Below are 19,402 nucleotides of genomic sequence, written 5' to 3'. Positions count from 1 at the left end.
AACTCAACCAACATATCATTAAGGCAAACATTTTGACAAAGTTACATGAAGATTGGGTATGAAATGTGACTTCTACAGTGTTTACAAGGTGTTTATTTTTTACCTAGTGACCTAGTTTTTGACCCAGCATGACTCAGTTTCGATCTCGATCGAGATATCATTGGGACAAATCTTCTGACCAAGTTTCATGAAGATCGGACAATAAATGTGGCCTCTAGCGTGTTTACGAACAAATGTGGACGGACGGACGGAAGGACGACGGACGGACGACGGACAAATACCGGTCACAAAAGCTCTCCTGAGCAATCAGGTGAGCTAAAAAGAAATAATTTAACATACATGCTGATGGTGAGCATATGCGACCATGCAGTAAGTGCTTAATTCATGTTTGCAATATATACTGTTTTTAGGTTTTATTTGAACGCCACTTAACGTTTCGGAGAACGCAAGCGAATAATTATTTTAAAGGTGCGTGGATAATAAGCAGGAGGCATCGATGACCCTATGTTCATATGGTATTTGCACAAATATCATTGAGTTCATTAATTGTACTGGTTATTTAAAAAAAAACATCAACGGCGTACTAATACACAAATAATTTCCTTGTGAAATTAATGACTTAAAAATGTAGTTTCGTCAATCTGTGAACATGTCATTCTAAAGCACTGGCACTACTGTGTGGTAATATGTGTTTTATGGGCCCTCTTAAGAAAGGATTGAGGGCATATAATAATCATGTACGTCCACAGTTTTTGTGTCGCGCATTTCTCAAACAGTATCGGTGCTTGAATAGTGAAAAATTTCAAACTGATTAACCGGCATATTCACTTGCGCACCAATGTATGTTGGTGATAAGCGATACAGTAACGCATCATCTCAAAGACAAACCCCCTTTTTTCCAACACAATTTATTACAAGAAAGCAAACAAATACATCAAGCAGTATAAAGAATTGAAACTACAGCTGCTAGTGCAGTATTGCATTCTTATTTATACACAATTTCGTGGTCCTTTATTTATCGCAAGTGATTAATGTCAAACAGTACAAAAAAGCACAATACACACATAATAGAATAAAACTGGGGCCACCACATTCGAGCGGTCAATGCAAAGCACTGGGGGGTTAAACCGGTTGTACAGCGCTCAACATCACACTTGGCCCAGCAATATTCATGATACATATAAGTGTAGATACAATTTAACCTCATACAATTGCAACTCAAATTAAACAATAATAAAAGGGAATTAACACGCATTCCATTTAATTACCATTTAATTACTAAATGGAAGGAGACCAGAGCAACTGAGTTACAACTTTGCGGGACGATGAAATGAAATTACGAACAAGGGTCAACTACATCCCTTCGTTTTAGAATACGATTTAAGAATATAGCATCATATAGTTAATATTTCAGATCATCATCGTGCAAATATAGGAAGAAGCAGCAATATTTGTTGTAAAAGATCCATATTACATAGCTTGGTTGTTCATGTTCTGCTTAAAAATTAATCAGTCGAGAAGACGGCCATTATGGCCCTTAAGCGCTCACATGCGGCTAAGCGCACCCATTGCTAAAGACATGAGTAGATGATTTGACCAGACTTCATACAGTTTCAAACCTGCCCTTCATATTGACAAGAAAAACAGTCGGACCAAGCTTAACATACACTGCGTCTTGAATGAGGCCTTAGTTTGATAACACGTTTTTTTTCATTTTACATGGTGACAAAGTCTTTAGACGCATCAGACTCAGATTCAAACTTGAAAGAGATATTGTCAAGATAACAATCTCACCGATGTAAGCAAGCTAGTCATTAATGTTAATCCTAGAATGATATAAACATTATCTTGGTGAGCTTTTTCATTGCATGTGACCCACATTCACACGCGTTCTAGGTATTGCTGAAATATGCATTTTTCCCAAGTTCCATCATGGTTGAATTATAAATGTGGCCTCCAGAGTGGTTACAAGTTTTTTCTAAGATTTGACTCGGTGACCTAGTTTTTGGACACACGAAACCAAGATTTGAACTCAGCATATCAAAATGTAAAGATAAACATTTGTCCAAGTAACACTAAGATCGAGTGATAAATGTTTTCTATAGTAATAATAAGGTTTGTATCACCAGTGATCGAAAGCGTATAACCTATATTCATACATATCGAGATAAACATTGTGACGTGTTTCAAATCGAGTAAAAAATAAATTTCCAGAGTAGTTACAACATATTTATATGATTTGTCCTGTTTACAAAGTTTTTTAACTCACGTAACATAGATTCAAACTTAGCCTATATATGTCAATGTTTCATAAAGAACCATAAACCTGGCCTCTAGAATGGAAATAAGGTTTTAATAAGATTATAACTGGTGACCTTGGTTCTGGAAGAACGTAACCCAGATTTAAACGTGGTTAAGAAAACGTCAAGATAAACATTCTGAACAAGTTGTATCAAGATGATTGAGGCATAAATATGTCCTCTCTAGTGGTTACACGATTTTCTAAAATTTGACCCGATGCCCAAGGTTTTAGACGCACATGATCCAGGTTCACAATCGGCCTTCATATTGTCTATATAAACATTATGACCATGTTTCATAAAGATCGGCTGACACATGTAGCCTCTAGGGAGGTAACGAGCTGAAGGTTAACGACGCAAACCGGACATGGCACGGCGACGGATGCCGGACATAGGGTAATCACAATAGCTCACCATGAGCGCTTTATACTCAAGTGGGCTAAACTCACCAAAATAACACAATACAGTAATTCAATCACAGATAAGAAAGAATAAGCAATTTTTGTACTATTCACAAAGTTAATGACATAAAGAGCATTGACCACAGTGGAAATGTTTCTAGCTTTAATTTAGCAATGTAAGAAAAATTTAAACATTATACACAACATGTAAAGCTAGTGCACATTTTTAAAATAGAAATATACTACAAAATGATCTGCAAATAAAGCTTACGGTACATATTTGAATCTTAAGTGTGAAACAAAACACTTCGTGGATAAATATAAGTACAAACTTACTGCATGCATTCCTGATGTAAACCTTGACGTTTTGAATGCGGTATATTGGCTGAAGAGAGCTCGCGCGCGTGCTTAATTAGTTAGATTGCGGTTTTCCTTCTTATATTTTTGTTTGACACAAATTATGCACGATTCGTTCAATGACTTATAAGATTAAACTGTTTTGAAAATCTGTATGTGGTAGATACAAGCAAATTTCTAAACATTGGGTTTTCTGAAAATCGTTACAAAATACCGCCAATCTATCGAAGAATTCACAGTGTGGTAAACACTTTAATAAAATTACTGAAAATAAGGGCGTTCACGTAGAAAAGTCATCAAGGTTGGGATTCGCACTTATTTGGGATATTTACCATTACTGATATGAAAACACACACACATTAAAAGACGAAACAAAGAAAGAATATAATACCTACTTAAATGCTTGTGGTCTTTTCTTTCAAGCCTTTGACCAAATGTCTATACTCTAATGCAAAGCTTAAAAACAATTGAAAACAACAACACAAAAACAACAATAGTTCGTTAGTCATTTCTTCAATAAGCCAGTAAAAAACCTAACAAACTACTCTTCTGAGTATAAAATACATGTGTTAATGTATGAATCTTACATGTGTATTGTGTGATTATTTCTATGCCCTTGATATACGAGGAATATGGGCTACATGATATAGGATGGTGCACTTGATTTTTTATTAAATGTGTATTCAATGATATCACTATTTCGTTTGTTATCAGAATTACGTGTTGATACATCGCTGTTTATCGTTAAAGAAACCAATGAACTTAATCGCGACTGTCATAGTCCTACTTGTTTATTAGCAACGAATCACATTAAAAGCTTATTTGTTTTCTTCAGATGTAGCTACTACATGTACTTGTTTTTGTTTTATTTTATGTTGCATTTGTCCTGTGCAGACTGTTTGAAATGACTCAAATGATTTCGTCCGTATAATAAGATGTGTCTCCTATTTGTGCAGCTTACTTTGTATTCATTTTGTTCATAGATATCGCATTTTTGTTGGAATATATTTATGTTTCTAATTTGCTTAACTTGGCTTTGAAAAACATGACAGTCTGATTTCTTGTTTATATCCCAAACAACTGTGCCCTTGAATTATTTGTAATGGCAATACTGTTGACAGCACAGACGTCATTTTCGGCGTCTCCTTTCTTGAATGCCAGAGAATCGAACAGGCTGCAGGTCAAGGTCGCTGTGTTGTAGTGGGTACTGATGCATTTCTTTGATTTGACACACATTGATGCGCAGACGAGTTTTGACCCGACCTTCTTGGATACGTCGATTGCAGTACCAGTGTGAACATATCCTTGAAAGACCGAGAAACGAGAGCCTGAAGAATAAGATAATGTAAAACATTTATGAACATTAATTATGGGCTGTGTTTCTACATGTACGAACAAGATTTGGTCGTCCTACGTCCTATTTACTGTCATCTAAGCATTGATTAGTTAATATATGTATTATTAAATGAAACTTGACATAAACGGCTTAGGCTTACATACTGAGGCTGCTATAACGCCGACCAGTTGCATACACCTTCTGTTGTTTTGAATATGAAACTAAGACTAATATTGTTTTGTAAATAAACTATATATTTACACATTGTCCAACATACCGCTTCCTGCAGAATATGGAACACCTTCCACCTCCACCTCACACAGAGTAAGCTCCTCGAAAGGAGGGTTACGTGTGATTCGTACCCACTGTCCGTACACCGGTGTAGCTAGCTCAAACGTGTGTGAAAGACCGACCTCTCCCTGTCTGAATCCTTCACGTGATTGAAAGCCGCGCTCTGAAAACCCGACGTAAAGCTCGACGTTCGTAAGTCTTTTACCTGAAATACATATATAAGAAAGAACATGTTAGCGGCCGTGTGATGAGAGGTACCCGGTGGTTATTAGGAACGCAGAGTGGACTGTTTTATTTCCACTAAGTTACATGAAGTACATAAAAAAAGACCTCAATCCACGGGTTTGTGTAATGACAATAGCAGAAAAATGACCTAGATTCGTCTTATGCGAATATTTATGTAGAACATAACCGTTCAAAGATATTTTTTCCTAGATGAGGGCATAAATCATAAAATATTCATACGCCATGATAAAAAGCAGTAACTGATATAGTTACCATGCAGAAATCATCAGATTTCTGATCAGTGGAGTATTTGAGAAATGTAACGGTTGATATGTATAAAACGACATCTTAATAATTCGTTTATAACATAGCATACTTATCATTGACGGTTCATGTATAAGGAATAATTCGTATCTTAAACAGACGTCAATTATGTTATTAATATCTGCAGAATGTGATCTACTAACAACATCTGTAAATTAAAACGACAGTGAACCTGTTAACTTCTGTTGTCATGCAACTACCAACAATGTGCGTTTGTCTATAAATACAACAGTTTACTTTTTTTTACAAATTGGCTGCACATATCATTTTTACCATTGAAATCCATTGACATCATTATTTTTTTTAATATCCTATATAACGTAACAATCAATTATCGGAAAGAACGGACCCAAGCCTGTCCCATCAATTGCTGTATTATTGTTTTTGTATTTCAAATTATACTAATTGATTATTTTTATCGGTCACTGGTCGCATTTTCTATATCTGAATACAATACAACCGCGCGACATAAATTGAACAACATGGCTTCTAAGTTCAGTCTAAGTCAGAGTAAGAACTTACTCAAAATTAAGGCAAGCAGCAACAATAATATCAAAACAACAACACAACCGCATTTAAAATGAAAATCCTGAATATAACTGAACGTGTAGATTCAATTGGCTATTCAACTCCAACAATACGCACTTTCATTTTTTTTTTATTTTATCAGTTCAACTTAATTTAAGCACCAACATTTTAAGAAAAGATATGCATGTCCTCGCATTCTAACTACTAGTACTTTTATCAGAAGCACGTTTAATGAAATCGCATGTCTAACATTTACTTTACAATCGCTGTGCCAAAACGTCCGTATACATTATACTGGTTTGTTGATCATTTATTTAATTTTAAGGTGAGTTAATTCAGGATATGAATTTGAGGTCGGGTAATGTTATTTTTGCCCGAAATATTGCAGTTTCGTTCTGCCCAATATGCAGGGTGCAGGATCAACGGGGTTCGCAGGGGTTTACACACGGGGTGGACACAATGAAAACACACCGTTTATAACTTTATCTTTGCAAATATCTAAATTAATTGAAATATGTTTGCAAACATCTTTAGTTCATAAACGAAAGTTTGTCTTGCAGTTTAAGCCGATTTCTTCTTGAGATTTAATAATTTATTATTGAATACGTCTAAAATCGGTGCCAAAATTTCATGTTGCGTGCATCATAACCGTGCATATGAATGGCTGTAAAGACCACAGGCTTATTACAAACATTAAATCTGATATTTTTCACATGTCATAAGCCGCATAACTGTATTTTAAGCACTAGTTGAAATTCTTAAGAAACATTGTTTAAAAAAGTTATTTGAACAAAAAGCACCACTTACCGGTGTGTTTACATCCAATAACATCCATTTGTGAACCCCATACAGTCACGTGATCCTGTACCCTAGGTATGCTTGTAATACTTTTCTTAATATCAACGCGCCAAATAAACATCCAATATTCAAACTGTGGATTTTCCTATTCATTGATCATTAATGTTTTAAAATGAGCAAATACCCCACAAATGAACACATTTTGATTCACTGCATTTTATTATGCATGAGCTTTGCTGTTTGTATAGACCCGCGCAATAATAGACTAGTCCTAAATATGGGAATCGTATCACTCAATGTACATACATGTGAAAACAATAAATTTAAACTTGTATTCCAAACAAGTGCCCGATTGCATAAACAATAACAATAGCTCTTGCTTATTGGCCAAAACTGGATGTGTCTAATTCAATGCATATATGCAGAAGCAGAGGTGTGTGTAGACATGCACAACCAACAACGGTATTTTTTCCAAAACATAAATAGGATTTTCATACGAAAAATTCTATCATAGACCATAATTTTTATGCGACTAAAGAATGGTCTTAAATTCTCTAACTACATAAATATACTGACTATAACGCTTTTCCACACAACGAACGAGTAAGCACAACACAAATTTTACAAAATTAAAGAAACACGCTTACCACAACAATCATTCCTGTTGAAAATCTTGACACTTCTGATGAGGAATATCTGCTGGAGATTAACCCACCATGAGGTGTTGTACGAGTTTGTATGTGCGCACGACCTACTCGTAATCAAATTCGGTGACGTGTTCCCGTCAACGGCACAGCCCGCGGTATAGCTGCCCTCAACATCCGTCTGGTAGGCAGGCTTACCAAGGGCAACGTTAACAGCGGCTGTTTAATAAACAAAAGTGGGTGAACATATATGTCGCCATATTTACTTTATAGACATTGAAATATCGCCTAAATCCTACCTGTGCATCATTTACGTTCGCCTCCTTGAAAATAAGACAAAGGTGAACAAACAAGCCAGCCTCACGTATTACTCGTAGTGTTTTTTTAGATCACACGTTTTACGTCGTCCGTCCGCGCCCGTTTGGGTGCGTGCATCAATCATATATCAGTTATTTTAAAGGACAAATCTATCGAAAGGTTGATCTTAATGCGATACAACATAAATGATAGTCTAGTTACCTTAATGTAAGCAACTCACTGAGTTGTCTTAATATCTTTAGTGATCAGGATTTCCTCCACAAGTAACGATCATATTTAGGCAAACGAAAATACCCATATATCACATTGATGTTTTTATTTCAGAATATGCACACTATTTTTACTGTTATTTACGGTGGCACTAAGATGACATTACCGCTCAAAAAAAAAGAAGTCGGGAAACACAAGTTCTGTTTTCCCGTCCCCCAAAAAAATTAACTCGTAAAAAAATACTTATTTTGTGTTTCCCCCGAGTTATTTTTTTTTTGGAGACGGGAAAACAGATGTTCTGTTTTTTCGAGTTACTTTTTTTTGGAGACGGGTAAACACAATCGCTTTATTGTGCGCACACGATAATCGGCCAATCATTGACGAGGATTATATTGAGGGAACAAGATACTATCTTGTTCCCTAAAAATAATCAGCCAATGAAAACGTCCCTAGTATCCACAAGTTTAAGCAGCGGTCAAAGACAATTCTACCAAGGACAACACTACTTCTAAATTTAAAAGTCAGCTCCAATTCATTGAAATAGCCCCGTATTAGTTCATCTCGATCTGTCATTTTCACAAAATTTTAAACACAGTGAATTTAATGGATGATCAAATACAAGGATTCTGATAAGCCGAATAATTTGAGGGAACAAGATAGTATCTTGTTCCCTCAATACATGTATAATCCGCGTCTGTGATTGGCCGATTATCACAATATAGCGATTGTCTTTTTTCCATCTCCAAAAAAATAATTAACTCGGTAAAACAGAACATCTGTTTTCTCGAGTCCAAAAACAAATTAACTCGTGAAAACAGACTTGTGTTTTCCCAGAGTTATTTTTTTTTGAAGACGTGAAAACAGAACTTGTGTTTTCCCGACTTCTTTTATTTTTAACGGTGATGTCATCTTAGTGCCACCGTAATTATTACATCTCCGTGCGTGTGTTTATATATACACTTTTAACATTAAATCGAAACCAACATAGGGCCCATAAAGAAGGCACAGTCAATTTGAAATGTTCACTTCTCTGGACGATAATCGTAAGGTCAAATTTGCCGATCGTGTCATACACATACTAAACAATATTGTTAAAGTTAAACACAACTGTACATGTACATATAAGAGAAGAGTGTACGCATACTGTGTTAACATATTATCGTTAATTGATAGCCTTTATGACGACTCAAGCGATTTCATAATATTATTCGCCTAATTGTAAATGCTTTCTCAGAATAAAATATATTATTTTAATTAATTGAAATTATAACTTTGGTTTAGCAAGGATACAAAAAACATAAATCTTACCTGAAGTCTGCAAATGAAGGAACACTTGAACAACAGAAAACATAACAATATGCCAGCCTTCCATTTTACGTCCTTACCACAGCAGCACAAGTATCTATTTGCAAATGGTTGGCATAGACTTCAAAGTATTTGTGTCTGATACAGCGTTGACGACGCTTCAGGATCCAACCAATCGTATACATCGATAATCTGTGAACTCCTCCTTAAGATAAATCTCGGGTATATTCAACCGTGATACATCGATAATCTCCGGAATCCTCCGTAAGATAGATCTCGTGTCTATTGGGAGTCATATTTCCTTGATACAACCAACGAGTGATCCGTTTTTTTTATTAGACTGAATACGAAGCGCGTTAAACTAGCGCCAATCTTTCTGCCAAAAGTTTGATGAAAATTACTATGTCAATGTTTAGGTGTTGTGCACTTTGACCTAATATACCTTTTTAATGCTATTTTACGTTATCATCGACCACTTTTGAAAATGAATTAACGATGGTCACAAAATTATCCGAAACGAAAGTGAAACTGGATTGATCACATTTTGCAAGGTAAAATAGTCACTATGTGTTCAGTTTGAGCAAAATAATAGAACAAAGACAATTGAGTATTTATACAATACAGACAGTCATTGTTGTACTGGATAAAACGACCCGAGATCACAGGTAATGTATAACGAAAGCGCGACGGCGTTGAAGTCCATTGGCAAGATACAGAAAAGTTTCTGCTGAAGTCAATATTAAAGAAACCATTGACAAAATGAAAATATAAAAGACTATAAAAAAAGAAAAGCAGCGTTGTTGTGTTTTAGAATAAATACACATACATGACACAAGAAGTGGTGAAATATTGCAAAACACCCCATATCAATCGGAAAATCAGAAATATGTATCAAGGGAGCTTGGTATTTTGTGAGGATGTAAATGTTATTTCTGATTGGCTAGATATTTATTTTTTGTTCTTGTTTTAATTATTGTTATCAGTACATCATAACTATTACGGGACTGAACGACCTTTCCATTCGGAAACTAAGGTCTAAGTTACATCATTGTTTTTCTTGTTTTGTTGCTTTTCTTTATACTGTTACGATCGCTCCATTTTCATTAAAGCAGAGATGAACAACAATATGATGTCGATGAGTTGTTGTTGCTGTTGTTGTTATATTTACCGACTTCGTTACATACGCAAAATATGACAAACACGCTATAGTTTGGAGTACACGCTCTGAAGTTTTTAATCCTTATTCAAAATATTTTTTTTTCAAATAATCTGCTAAATAAATTGCAGATTAATATCAAAATTCTGTAATTTGACCCCTCACATACCGCCTAAATATTTACCGCCACAAAATTCAACGATATTACAGACCTGAACAAAATCGACAGTCTTCTGCAAAAAACAAGCCAATTATTTATCCGTTAAAACTAATTAAAGAAACGTACCCCATTAATAAATACGTAGAACAAGTATGCTATCTCGAAATCAAATACGACGAGATTCACGTTGTAAAAAAGTAACTGAATATGCAAAAAAATAGCAAAAAACATATTTATTGGAATTTGCTGAAATGCTGGCATATATGAAATAAGTGAAATTAATTTAATAATTAACATTTCGTTCCCATCTACGTTTTTAAGGGAACTGTCAACATATTTTGGCATTTTTTTCAAAAATGTATTGAACTTGTAACATCCCGTTGTACCTGTCAATGAGCTCCCATCCTCTTCTTTGTACGAACAGACAGAATAGTGCCACAAGGTCAGAGATACAATGCGGCAGAGTGGACTAAATGAAGTATAGATACTGAATGTAAGTTTACGTTGCTATGCATGATTGAATAAAATATTATTACACCATGTAAATTCTTACAAATAATACCGTATTTCTAGGCATTCCAATGCGATGCGATCAAACTGTAGCCATACTATGTATAACTGACAAACTATCTTTTTCATTTTGTTATGTGTATACGTTCGACCATAATATACTTTAGTATGTCATAACAATTATTAACTCTTGCGATTCTTACTACACAGTGGTCTTATCGCGACGAACAAAATAAGATTGTCACATTCCATATTTGTTTAAAATAATTCTACACTAGCTTCCTGATCCATGTTTGTAGCGTGAGATAGCGTTGATGAGTGTGCATATAGTACTTGCGAATCGCGTAAAGCAACGACGCCGAACAAAAGCTACGGTGAGCAAAATGACCACGTAGGATTCGGCAGAAATGAGTCGGGCTGGCCTATTCCGGATCGTTGTTATACTTGGAAACAACGTGACATGCGTGAAATGTTGTCTACGCGTGATACACCACGGGTCGATATAGGTTTGGACATGGTCCGCTTTGCAATGAATGCGAGACGTCGACAATAGTATGCCAACACTTTCGGGAATGAATTATCGCCGTCGATGGGACCGAAACCACTTCCGGTGAAGTTGCCGTCGTTCTCTGGAAAGGAGCAGTGGGCAACCTGGATAGCACAATCTGAAACGATAGCGATACGGTACCGCTGGGATTACGAAGAAAGGCTGAAGCAGCTGTTGCAAAGACTGGAAGGCGAAGCAGCACAGTTCGTGTTCACACAGCTTTCTCCCTACAACTTCAACGACTACCAGGACCTCGTTGTTGAACTGAACATTCGGGTTCGGGTAACAGAGACACAGGGGGCGTTTGCGACAAAACTCAGTAGGAGATTCCAGCGACATGGAGAAAGCATGAAAGATTATGCCTCTGACTTAAAGCGGTTATATGACAAGGCGCATAGTTATATAGATAGGCGCACAAGAGATGAAGATCGTGTACGGAAGTTTTTAGACGGACTAAATATCGAAGGGTTAAAATGTGAAATAGAATTCCACAAAGGGCTAAAGAACAAAGGTGAAGCGGTGTATTATGTTGTTAATTACGTTCAGATTCGATGTTCTGGCAGGGGCGACAGCAATGGAAAACATCATGCAAGACGGGTAACTTCGGGACCAGTGAAAATTTCGACGTCCGCACAAATCAACGCGCTCGAGATAGTGAGCCGATGTACCGGAACCGATATGGAAATGATAGATTTAAAAGCAAAGTTGGTATAAACCCAGCTCAAAGTGGATTTTAAGATGAGAAGCAACGTAACTATTAACTAAACGCTTTAATGGACAGAGTTGAGAAATTAGAGCGCGAAAGAAGATCAGTGGCCGGAAAGCGTAACGAGGAGTGTTTTCACTGCCATAAGCTAATGCGTTATGCTAGAGAATGCCCAGACAAGGCAAATGATGTTTTGCACAAAGCCGAAACTATAAATGATGGACATTTAAACATCCAAGGACCGACTTTTGCTGCCAGAGGGTGGTCCATGTAGAGAAAATGTCGCGAGGACTAACTATAGATAACAAAAACAGAATGTCGATGCCAATTAGCCTGCCAGTGGCGAGCAACAAAAGCACTTGAACATACGGATATATTTAGATTGCCAAAAGGGTATCGGGTAGAAATCAGCGTATCGATGGATGCTTTGTTGAAGGGTATGTGAAAGGCGTACCGGTTGTATTTACCGCGGATACGGGGGAAACGAAACCATCATATCGATGAACGTCTTCAAGAGGATGGAAACTCGAGATCAGCCAAAATTGCAGGGGTCTGTGAACCGTGTTGGACCCAATGGAGCACCTATAAAGGAGTTAGGTATGGGTGTGTTTTGGCTCGATATTGAACCAGTCACGTTGGAGCGTGAAGCAGTTATGGCGGATATGGACGACGACGTCCTATTGGGGTATGATGTGCTTGGATCAAAAGATATTGGTCCTGTTGACATCCTGTTGAGTAGGAACATGCTGGTTCTGAATGGCGTCGAAAAACCGCGTGTAAATAAGGTGATAAATGAAACGGTCAGAAATGTACCGGTAGCTGATGATGAAACAGTACTCGGAGGAGCGGAGATTGTCAATGATGTTAATGTAGAAAGACAAGAAGGCGGTGAAAAACGAGTGGGATATTATGTGGACGAATCAACTAAATCCTTAGAAGATACCCACCAGCTGTTGATGGCGGCAACACTTGTAAACTTGAATACGAAGCCCATGTGTAGGGTTCACGTGTTGATCCTTTCTCGCAAGACGAAATATTGCGACAAAGTACGCTCATAGGGAAAGCTGAAGTAGTTGAAAATATTGCTGGGGTGGTTATTGATGCCGTGTCAAAAAAGGTTAAAAAAAGTGTCGGTAAGGAGCATAAATGTGTCTGCTGAGGCTGCCGTGAGCAAAGTATATGAAGAAGCAGAAGAGTGTAAAATAATCACCAACGCGATTAATATAGAAGATCGACAGTAGGAAAGGAAAAACAGAAGAAAACATTGAATGACCTATTTCATGCGACAGCTGAAGTGTATACAGGAAATTTCAGAATGCAGATGGGTAGGAATGGCCCTGAACCACTAAGATACCGTTGTTAAAGCCATATATGGGTACTAACCTTCCGAAACGGATTGTAAAAGCCCGGAAGAAGTTATCGTAATTGGACTTTTATGTAACATTACTTTTTTTAGAAAACTGATACCGTATATGCTCATTTAAGTGCTAACACTTTAAGTGTTCTAATTGGTTCTATAATAATGTCCTCGAATTTTTTGTTTATACGGCAACAGGAGTTTGCCATAAAAGACGGGGGTGATGTTGGACCCCAATGTCAATCAGTCTACTTTATTGATGTAAGCTATTTTTATGAATTGTTTAGTTCTTACCTTAATTTCTAGTGGCATTATTAACTGTTCTTCTAAATTGTTGTCCAGTCTAGCCTGGCCACATAATAATTATTGCTGACCAATTAAATACATAATTACTAGTCAATAGAATACCATATACAGGCTAAAATCCGTTTGGTGTGTTTATTCCATTTTTTAAATTGCTTGTATTTACTTCCCATTGGCAAGGCATACATTTGTTTCTTAAGGCATAACTTTCTTCGTCAGTCAATTAAAATATTATCTATGTATATCAATTAAAAGTGCTACTTTTGATATTTTTGGTAAATGTTACCACTTAAAGCAGGCGTATTCCACGGATTTTTCCATCTAAAGCTTAACACGCTCGTTACCACTTTACAGTCAGCTAAGTCTACAAGCTAGATAGCGTTGTTCATTGGTTTTCAAGTATTTCTTATGAAATGTATTTAAATTGAAATGGGTGAAAACGCTCTTTTGAGGTGTTTATATTGTCTAATGTTATTGCTGTTATTTAATATTGTATTGTATTAGTTAATCTTCCCTAGAACTTGTATGTTTTGGCATCCCTTCTGCGCACCTGTTAATGGCACAGTGATATCTGCGCCCGGTGCAAAATTTGTTGTGGCAGGCAGTGCGTGTCGTGTGTCGGGCGCCCTGTGTCATGCGCCCGGCACAAGGCGCAGTGTGCCAATGCGCCCGGCATAAGGCAAAGTGTACATTCGAAAGTACTATATATAGCTGAGATTTTCTCATATCAAAAATTCCATCTTTGAGTACATCTTTCATACAACTTTTATTGAGACATTTGAGTAGGCAATAATAATGAACAAATAAATTGTTAATAAAATAAAGGCTTGAAACATACATGTAGAGTAAGCGTAGTAAATACATATATATAAATTTATATTAAGACATTAATATTGCGTTTAGTTGCATTTCTTGCTGGAGAATAAAAAAAACGTTGAAAAGTTATTCGGTTTGGGTTTAATGGAAACCCGTTTATTAAGTCATTTGTGCAAACGCGCGGAATGGATCCTAGCAATACTTGCAGAGGACCTGATATAGTGTTTGGTATAAACAGATCGACTTAACATGTAAAACATAACAAGAATTAAAATGACAAGCTAGAAATACTAGCACACCGTTGTACTTAATGCGGTATGTATGAAATTGACTGATACAGTTGTTGATATACGGTTTGGGCCTGATATTGCAGTAGACATGAACCGTTTGACTGCGAGTGTGGTAGAGATATACAATACAGTTGGCGTGTATATTTGGGTTCATAATTATGTGGCAGATGAAGCTTAAAGTGGTAGTTACCCGTTTAACAAGTAATAAATGGCGCATAGTAAACAGACAGTTTGATTACAAATACGGGCTCTTCATTTAGCCGATATACATTGACTTATTTTTTTGTAATTATCAATCAAAATCATTTTATGCTTAATAAATGTATTTCTTATTATTCACCCAGTCCCTTTCAATGTGTAAATTTCTTTGTTCTTTGTAGCGGATGTCACCGCGATGGGTCAACTCATGCGGCATGCGTGTTTTTACAGCCGAAAAGCGTTTTACGACAAGCAGCGGCTCACGCTCCACATCCGGACGCACACGGGGGAGAAACCATACCAGTGTAGGACCTGTGGCAAGTGTTTTAGCAGGGAGGACAACTTACAGAGGCACCGGCAAACTGTACATCACGAATTCGTCGTTGTGGCGATTAGTATAAATGAACAGGTCAAGTTGATCGTTGATGTAAGTGAAACATGTCAAGCAGATCACGACGGCCGACATGGTCCAGTTTTCTAATTCCACCAGTGTGGCTTCACTACATATGAGCCGTGTTCTGTGAAAAGGGGGTTTAATGCATGGACGTAAAGTGTCGTCCCAGATTAGCCTGTGTTGTCCGAAAAGGCTAATCAGGGACGACACTTTTCGCAAAAACTTGATATTTGCTAAGAAAAGACTATCTTGAAACGAAAAATATCATAACAGCGGAAAGTGTCTTCCCAGATTAGTCTGCGCTGACTGCAAAGGCTAATCTGGGACGACACTTAACGCACATGCATTAAATCCCCTTTTTAACATCTAGCATGGCTCATATATATTTTGTTAATTTCCAGTTTAGGTTGTGAAGCATCCATTGGCGTGGATTAGTGAAGGGGTAGCAGAGGAGCCCTTTTAGTATATGTTATCAAATCTCTTGACCCGAATGAAGATATAAATTAATCAGACAGAACCGCACACATTATAATGCCGTTCTTGTGCCGAAAGGTTTAGTACTTATGAACATCGCCATTTATTGTTCCCATTAACTGTTTGCGCAAATACTCGTTTATATTACCTTTATGTTTGCAGATCCAATGTTTAAATTAAACCGTATGATTTGAATTGTTCTTGTGTTTGAAAATGCATACCATTTTGTTGTAACTTATCAAACGTTTAACATATTTGCAAGATGAGTTGAAACAACAGCTGTCCCCATAGGATGACACATGCCCCCTATAAACGCTTTGATAGAACGTATGAACATTTTACCATGCTCAATACTTGAAATGCAGTAAGTGACCCCGTGACCTAGTTTTTGACCCGGCATGACCCATATTCGAACTTCACCTAGATATTGTCTAGATGCAACTTCTGACCAAGTTTGGTAAAGATCGGATGAAATGTATTTGAAATAGAGAGCGGACATGAAAAGTGTGACAGACAGACAGACAGACAGACAGACAGACAGACTGACAGGCTGACAGACGGACAGTGCGAAAACTATATGCCCCCTTTTCTTCAAAAGGGGAAATCCGAAAAGATATCATTAGAACAAATGTTCTGATCAAGTTTCATGATGATTGGGAACAATATTAAGTTGAATATTAAACATGTTAAACTATAACCATAAATGGAAAACTGCCCAGCCTCCTGGTGGTCGAGGTTTGTGTAAAAAACATTGTTTAGTGGTCCTTTACTTCCTTTGTTTAAATCATGCGTTTAAGGGTAAAACATGGCCACATACCATTGTTCATGGAGGTGTGGGGATAAAATGCTTTATCTTTTATTATAGAGCAAACAAACTTAACTCTTTGCATGCTGGGAAATTTGTCGTCTGCTAAAATGTCGTCTGCTGAATTTCTAAAAATAGCATTTTCTTCGATTTTTTTTCAAAGAATACTATCAGAATAGCAAACAGTTTGGATCTTGATGAGACACCACGTTCTGTGGCGTCTCATCTGGATCCAAACTGTTTGCAAAGGCCTTAAAAATTCGGTTCCAGCACTGAAAGGGTTAAAACAAAGATTCTCTGAAACCACAGCATTTATATTTAGCATGTGACATCAGGTTGTGGTCCTTTATAAAGAGTATTAAACTCGTGACCATGGGTTCGTAACTGACCTCGCTCTATTTCACAAGTGATCTTGTTTCGAGAGACGCTTTCACGTAATACTTCTGGAATTATTGCACTATAAAGGTGTGTTAATTCGTATGACTTAAAGCTTTTACTTTTAGGGCACTAAACAAACGAGCAAAAGGTCGATGAAAACCAGTTTCATCCAAATATCTTCTTGAAAAATAGCAATTGTTCGCACTGACTGATTGAATGAATAGACGGATGGCAGATCTTTAGATTATATATTATATTATCTTCAGATTACAAAAAAGAAGGTCTGATTGCGCACATTTTATTTCAAAGCGTAAACGGTTATTTTGCCCCTGCAAAGCATATTCAATGTAACACGAGCGGCCTTACAACCATCCAAGTTTAAAGTTTACCATTTCTGTTGATCTTTAAGCTCTTACATTTTAGTAAATACTTGAATCATTATGTAAAAATACTGGATTTTATGCATGTGAGTTAAGTGTCGCCCTAGATTAGCCAGTGTAGTTCTTAAAGGCTAAACAGGGACGACTTTTTCCGACCAGACTTGATTTAGAAGATATATTCCTTTAAACAAAATATTCCACAAAGCGAAAACTGTCGTACCTGTCAAGCCCTAGCGGACCGCAGAGGTATCGTGTACGATTCTTTCCGACCAGACTGGATTTTCTTTGTTTAAGAGATATTCCTTTAAAACCCTCATAAGCATTTGTGGACCGCACAGGCTAATCTGGGACGACACTTTGCGCGCATGCATTAAACCCCGTTAATCCGAGGGCTCGGCTCAGGTTAATTATAGAGAGGTCGAATGCTGAGCAGGACTTTGAGGTTATGTTTGGTCCAAACCATAGATCTCAGGATGAACAGCGAGGCAGTGAGACTTCATGCTGCCTTTCTGGTTGAACCGTTTGTGGCATACAACACACTCGTAAGGTTTTTCCCCTGTATGTACGCGTATGTGACGGTTGAGAAACCAGTTGTTCTTGAACAACTTTCCGCACACTGGGCATTCAACAGTCCGCTCCCCTGGGTCTGAAGATACACGAAACCCTTATATAGCCTTTATTAGTCATGGCAAAAGGGTTCTTTCAAGAAGAACATATTTATGCAATACTACATATCAACGATGATGTTAGTGTATGTGTTTTTATAAAATTGGTTAACATGCATTAACTGTATGTAAACTTTCTCCTTGAGACAATTTTATTTCACAGCGTTAAGCTATATGTTTACACTACGAAGCATTACTTTTCATAAAACTTAACATTGTTTCCATTAGTTGGTCAACTTTATGTCGTTTGAATACATTCCTTCATAAAGTATCTTATTTGTTATGCCACTAACTATGCTTTGATCTGGTATTTATGGTATACAGTTTCCTTAAACGATTTGCCCGATTAAGTCCATAAAACTGGTTGGTCACGGTCAGTGTCGTAACGTCTGATTCTAAACAGAATTACTGTATGAAACGGCTTGCTGCGGTCAAAGACGTCTTCTATAAACAGGCGTCAGCCATTTGTATTTTGCCACTGGACTGTCGTAATATATTCAATATAGCTGTATGAAACAGCTTGCTGTGGTCAAAAAGGTCTTCAAACTGGCGTCAGCCATATACATTATGTCACTGCCTATACTTTAATCTCATACGGGATGATTCTAATTTCAAAGAAGTCTTATATTAGGCTACAGCCATATGGAATATGTCACTGCCTATGCTTTTATCGTATATGGAATGTCTTCTTTATACGGACGTAAGTAAGACGGAATATGTCACTGCCTATGCTTTAATAAATATGGGATAAAAACAGGCGCCAGCCACATACGTTATGTCCCTGTCTATGCTTTAATTACATATGTTTTACGTCACTGCTTATGCTTCGATCTTATATGTGACATCATGTTGCTCTTTTGGTTGAATCTGCTGCCACACACGTGACATTCGTACGGCCTCTCTCCGGTATGGACCCGCATGTGAATGTTCAGGTGTGAGGGGGACGGTACAATCTTGCTGCAGACCTTGCACTTGTGACGACCTGTTGAAGCAAGAACAACGAGTATTAAATATGCATATATTTTTCTGTAGACCTTGCAAGTGTAACGACCTGTTGAATCAAACACACAGTTTGTGGATGTTCTGGTGAGAGGGGGACGCTACCAACTTATTGCAGACCTTGCAAGTGTTTAAACAGGAACAGAGCATGTGATTGTTCCGCTGCGAGGGGGTCGGCACTTTCTAAATTCTAACTGCATGTGAATGTTCAGGTGTGAGGGGTGGGG

General features: G+C 37.2%; 1 protein-coding gene and 1 long non-coding RNA gene across 2 annotated transcripts; both read right to left on the bottom strand.

Annotated features, from left to right (window-relative positions):
- Positions 1-902: 902 nt before the first annotated feature.
- Positions 903-10,543, bottom strand: LOC127864630 (fucolectin-like). The gene is made up of 4 exons (XM_052404484.1): positions 9,041-10,543; positions 7,208-7,423; positions 4,672-4,890; positions 903-4,386 (listed from the first exon to the last, which is right to left on the bottom strand). Exons 1-4 carry the CDS (start codon positions 9,102-9,104, stop codon positions 4,124-4,126), a joined length of 762 nt encoding a protein of 253 aa, XP_052260444.1. The 5' UTR covers positions 9,105-10,543; the 3' UTR covers positions 903-4,123.
- A 6,870-nt stretch (positions 10,544-17,413) lies between these two features.
- Positions 17,414-19,398, bottom strand: LOC127864639 (uncharacterized). Its single transcript, XR_008042165.1, has 2 exons — positions 18,977-19,398; positions 17,414-18,157 (listed from the first exon to the last, which is right to left on the bottom strand). It is a non-coding gene; the product is annotated as an uncharacterized LOC127864639 (long non-coding RNA).
- Positions 19,399-19,402: the final 4 nt, after the last annotated feature.

The sequence above is a fragment of the Dreissena polymorpha genome, chromosome 1, assembly GCF_020536995.1.
Source record: "Dreissena polymorpha isolate Duluth1 chromosome 1, UMN_Dpol_1.0, whole genome shotgun sequence".
Classification (NCBI taxonomy): Eukaryota; Metazoa; Mollusca; class Bivalvia; order Myida; family Dreissenidae; genus Dreissena; species Dreissena polymorpha.
The sequence above is the reverse complement of the archived record's forward strand: the minus strand, read 5'-3'. Positions and strand labels throughout refer to the sequence as shown.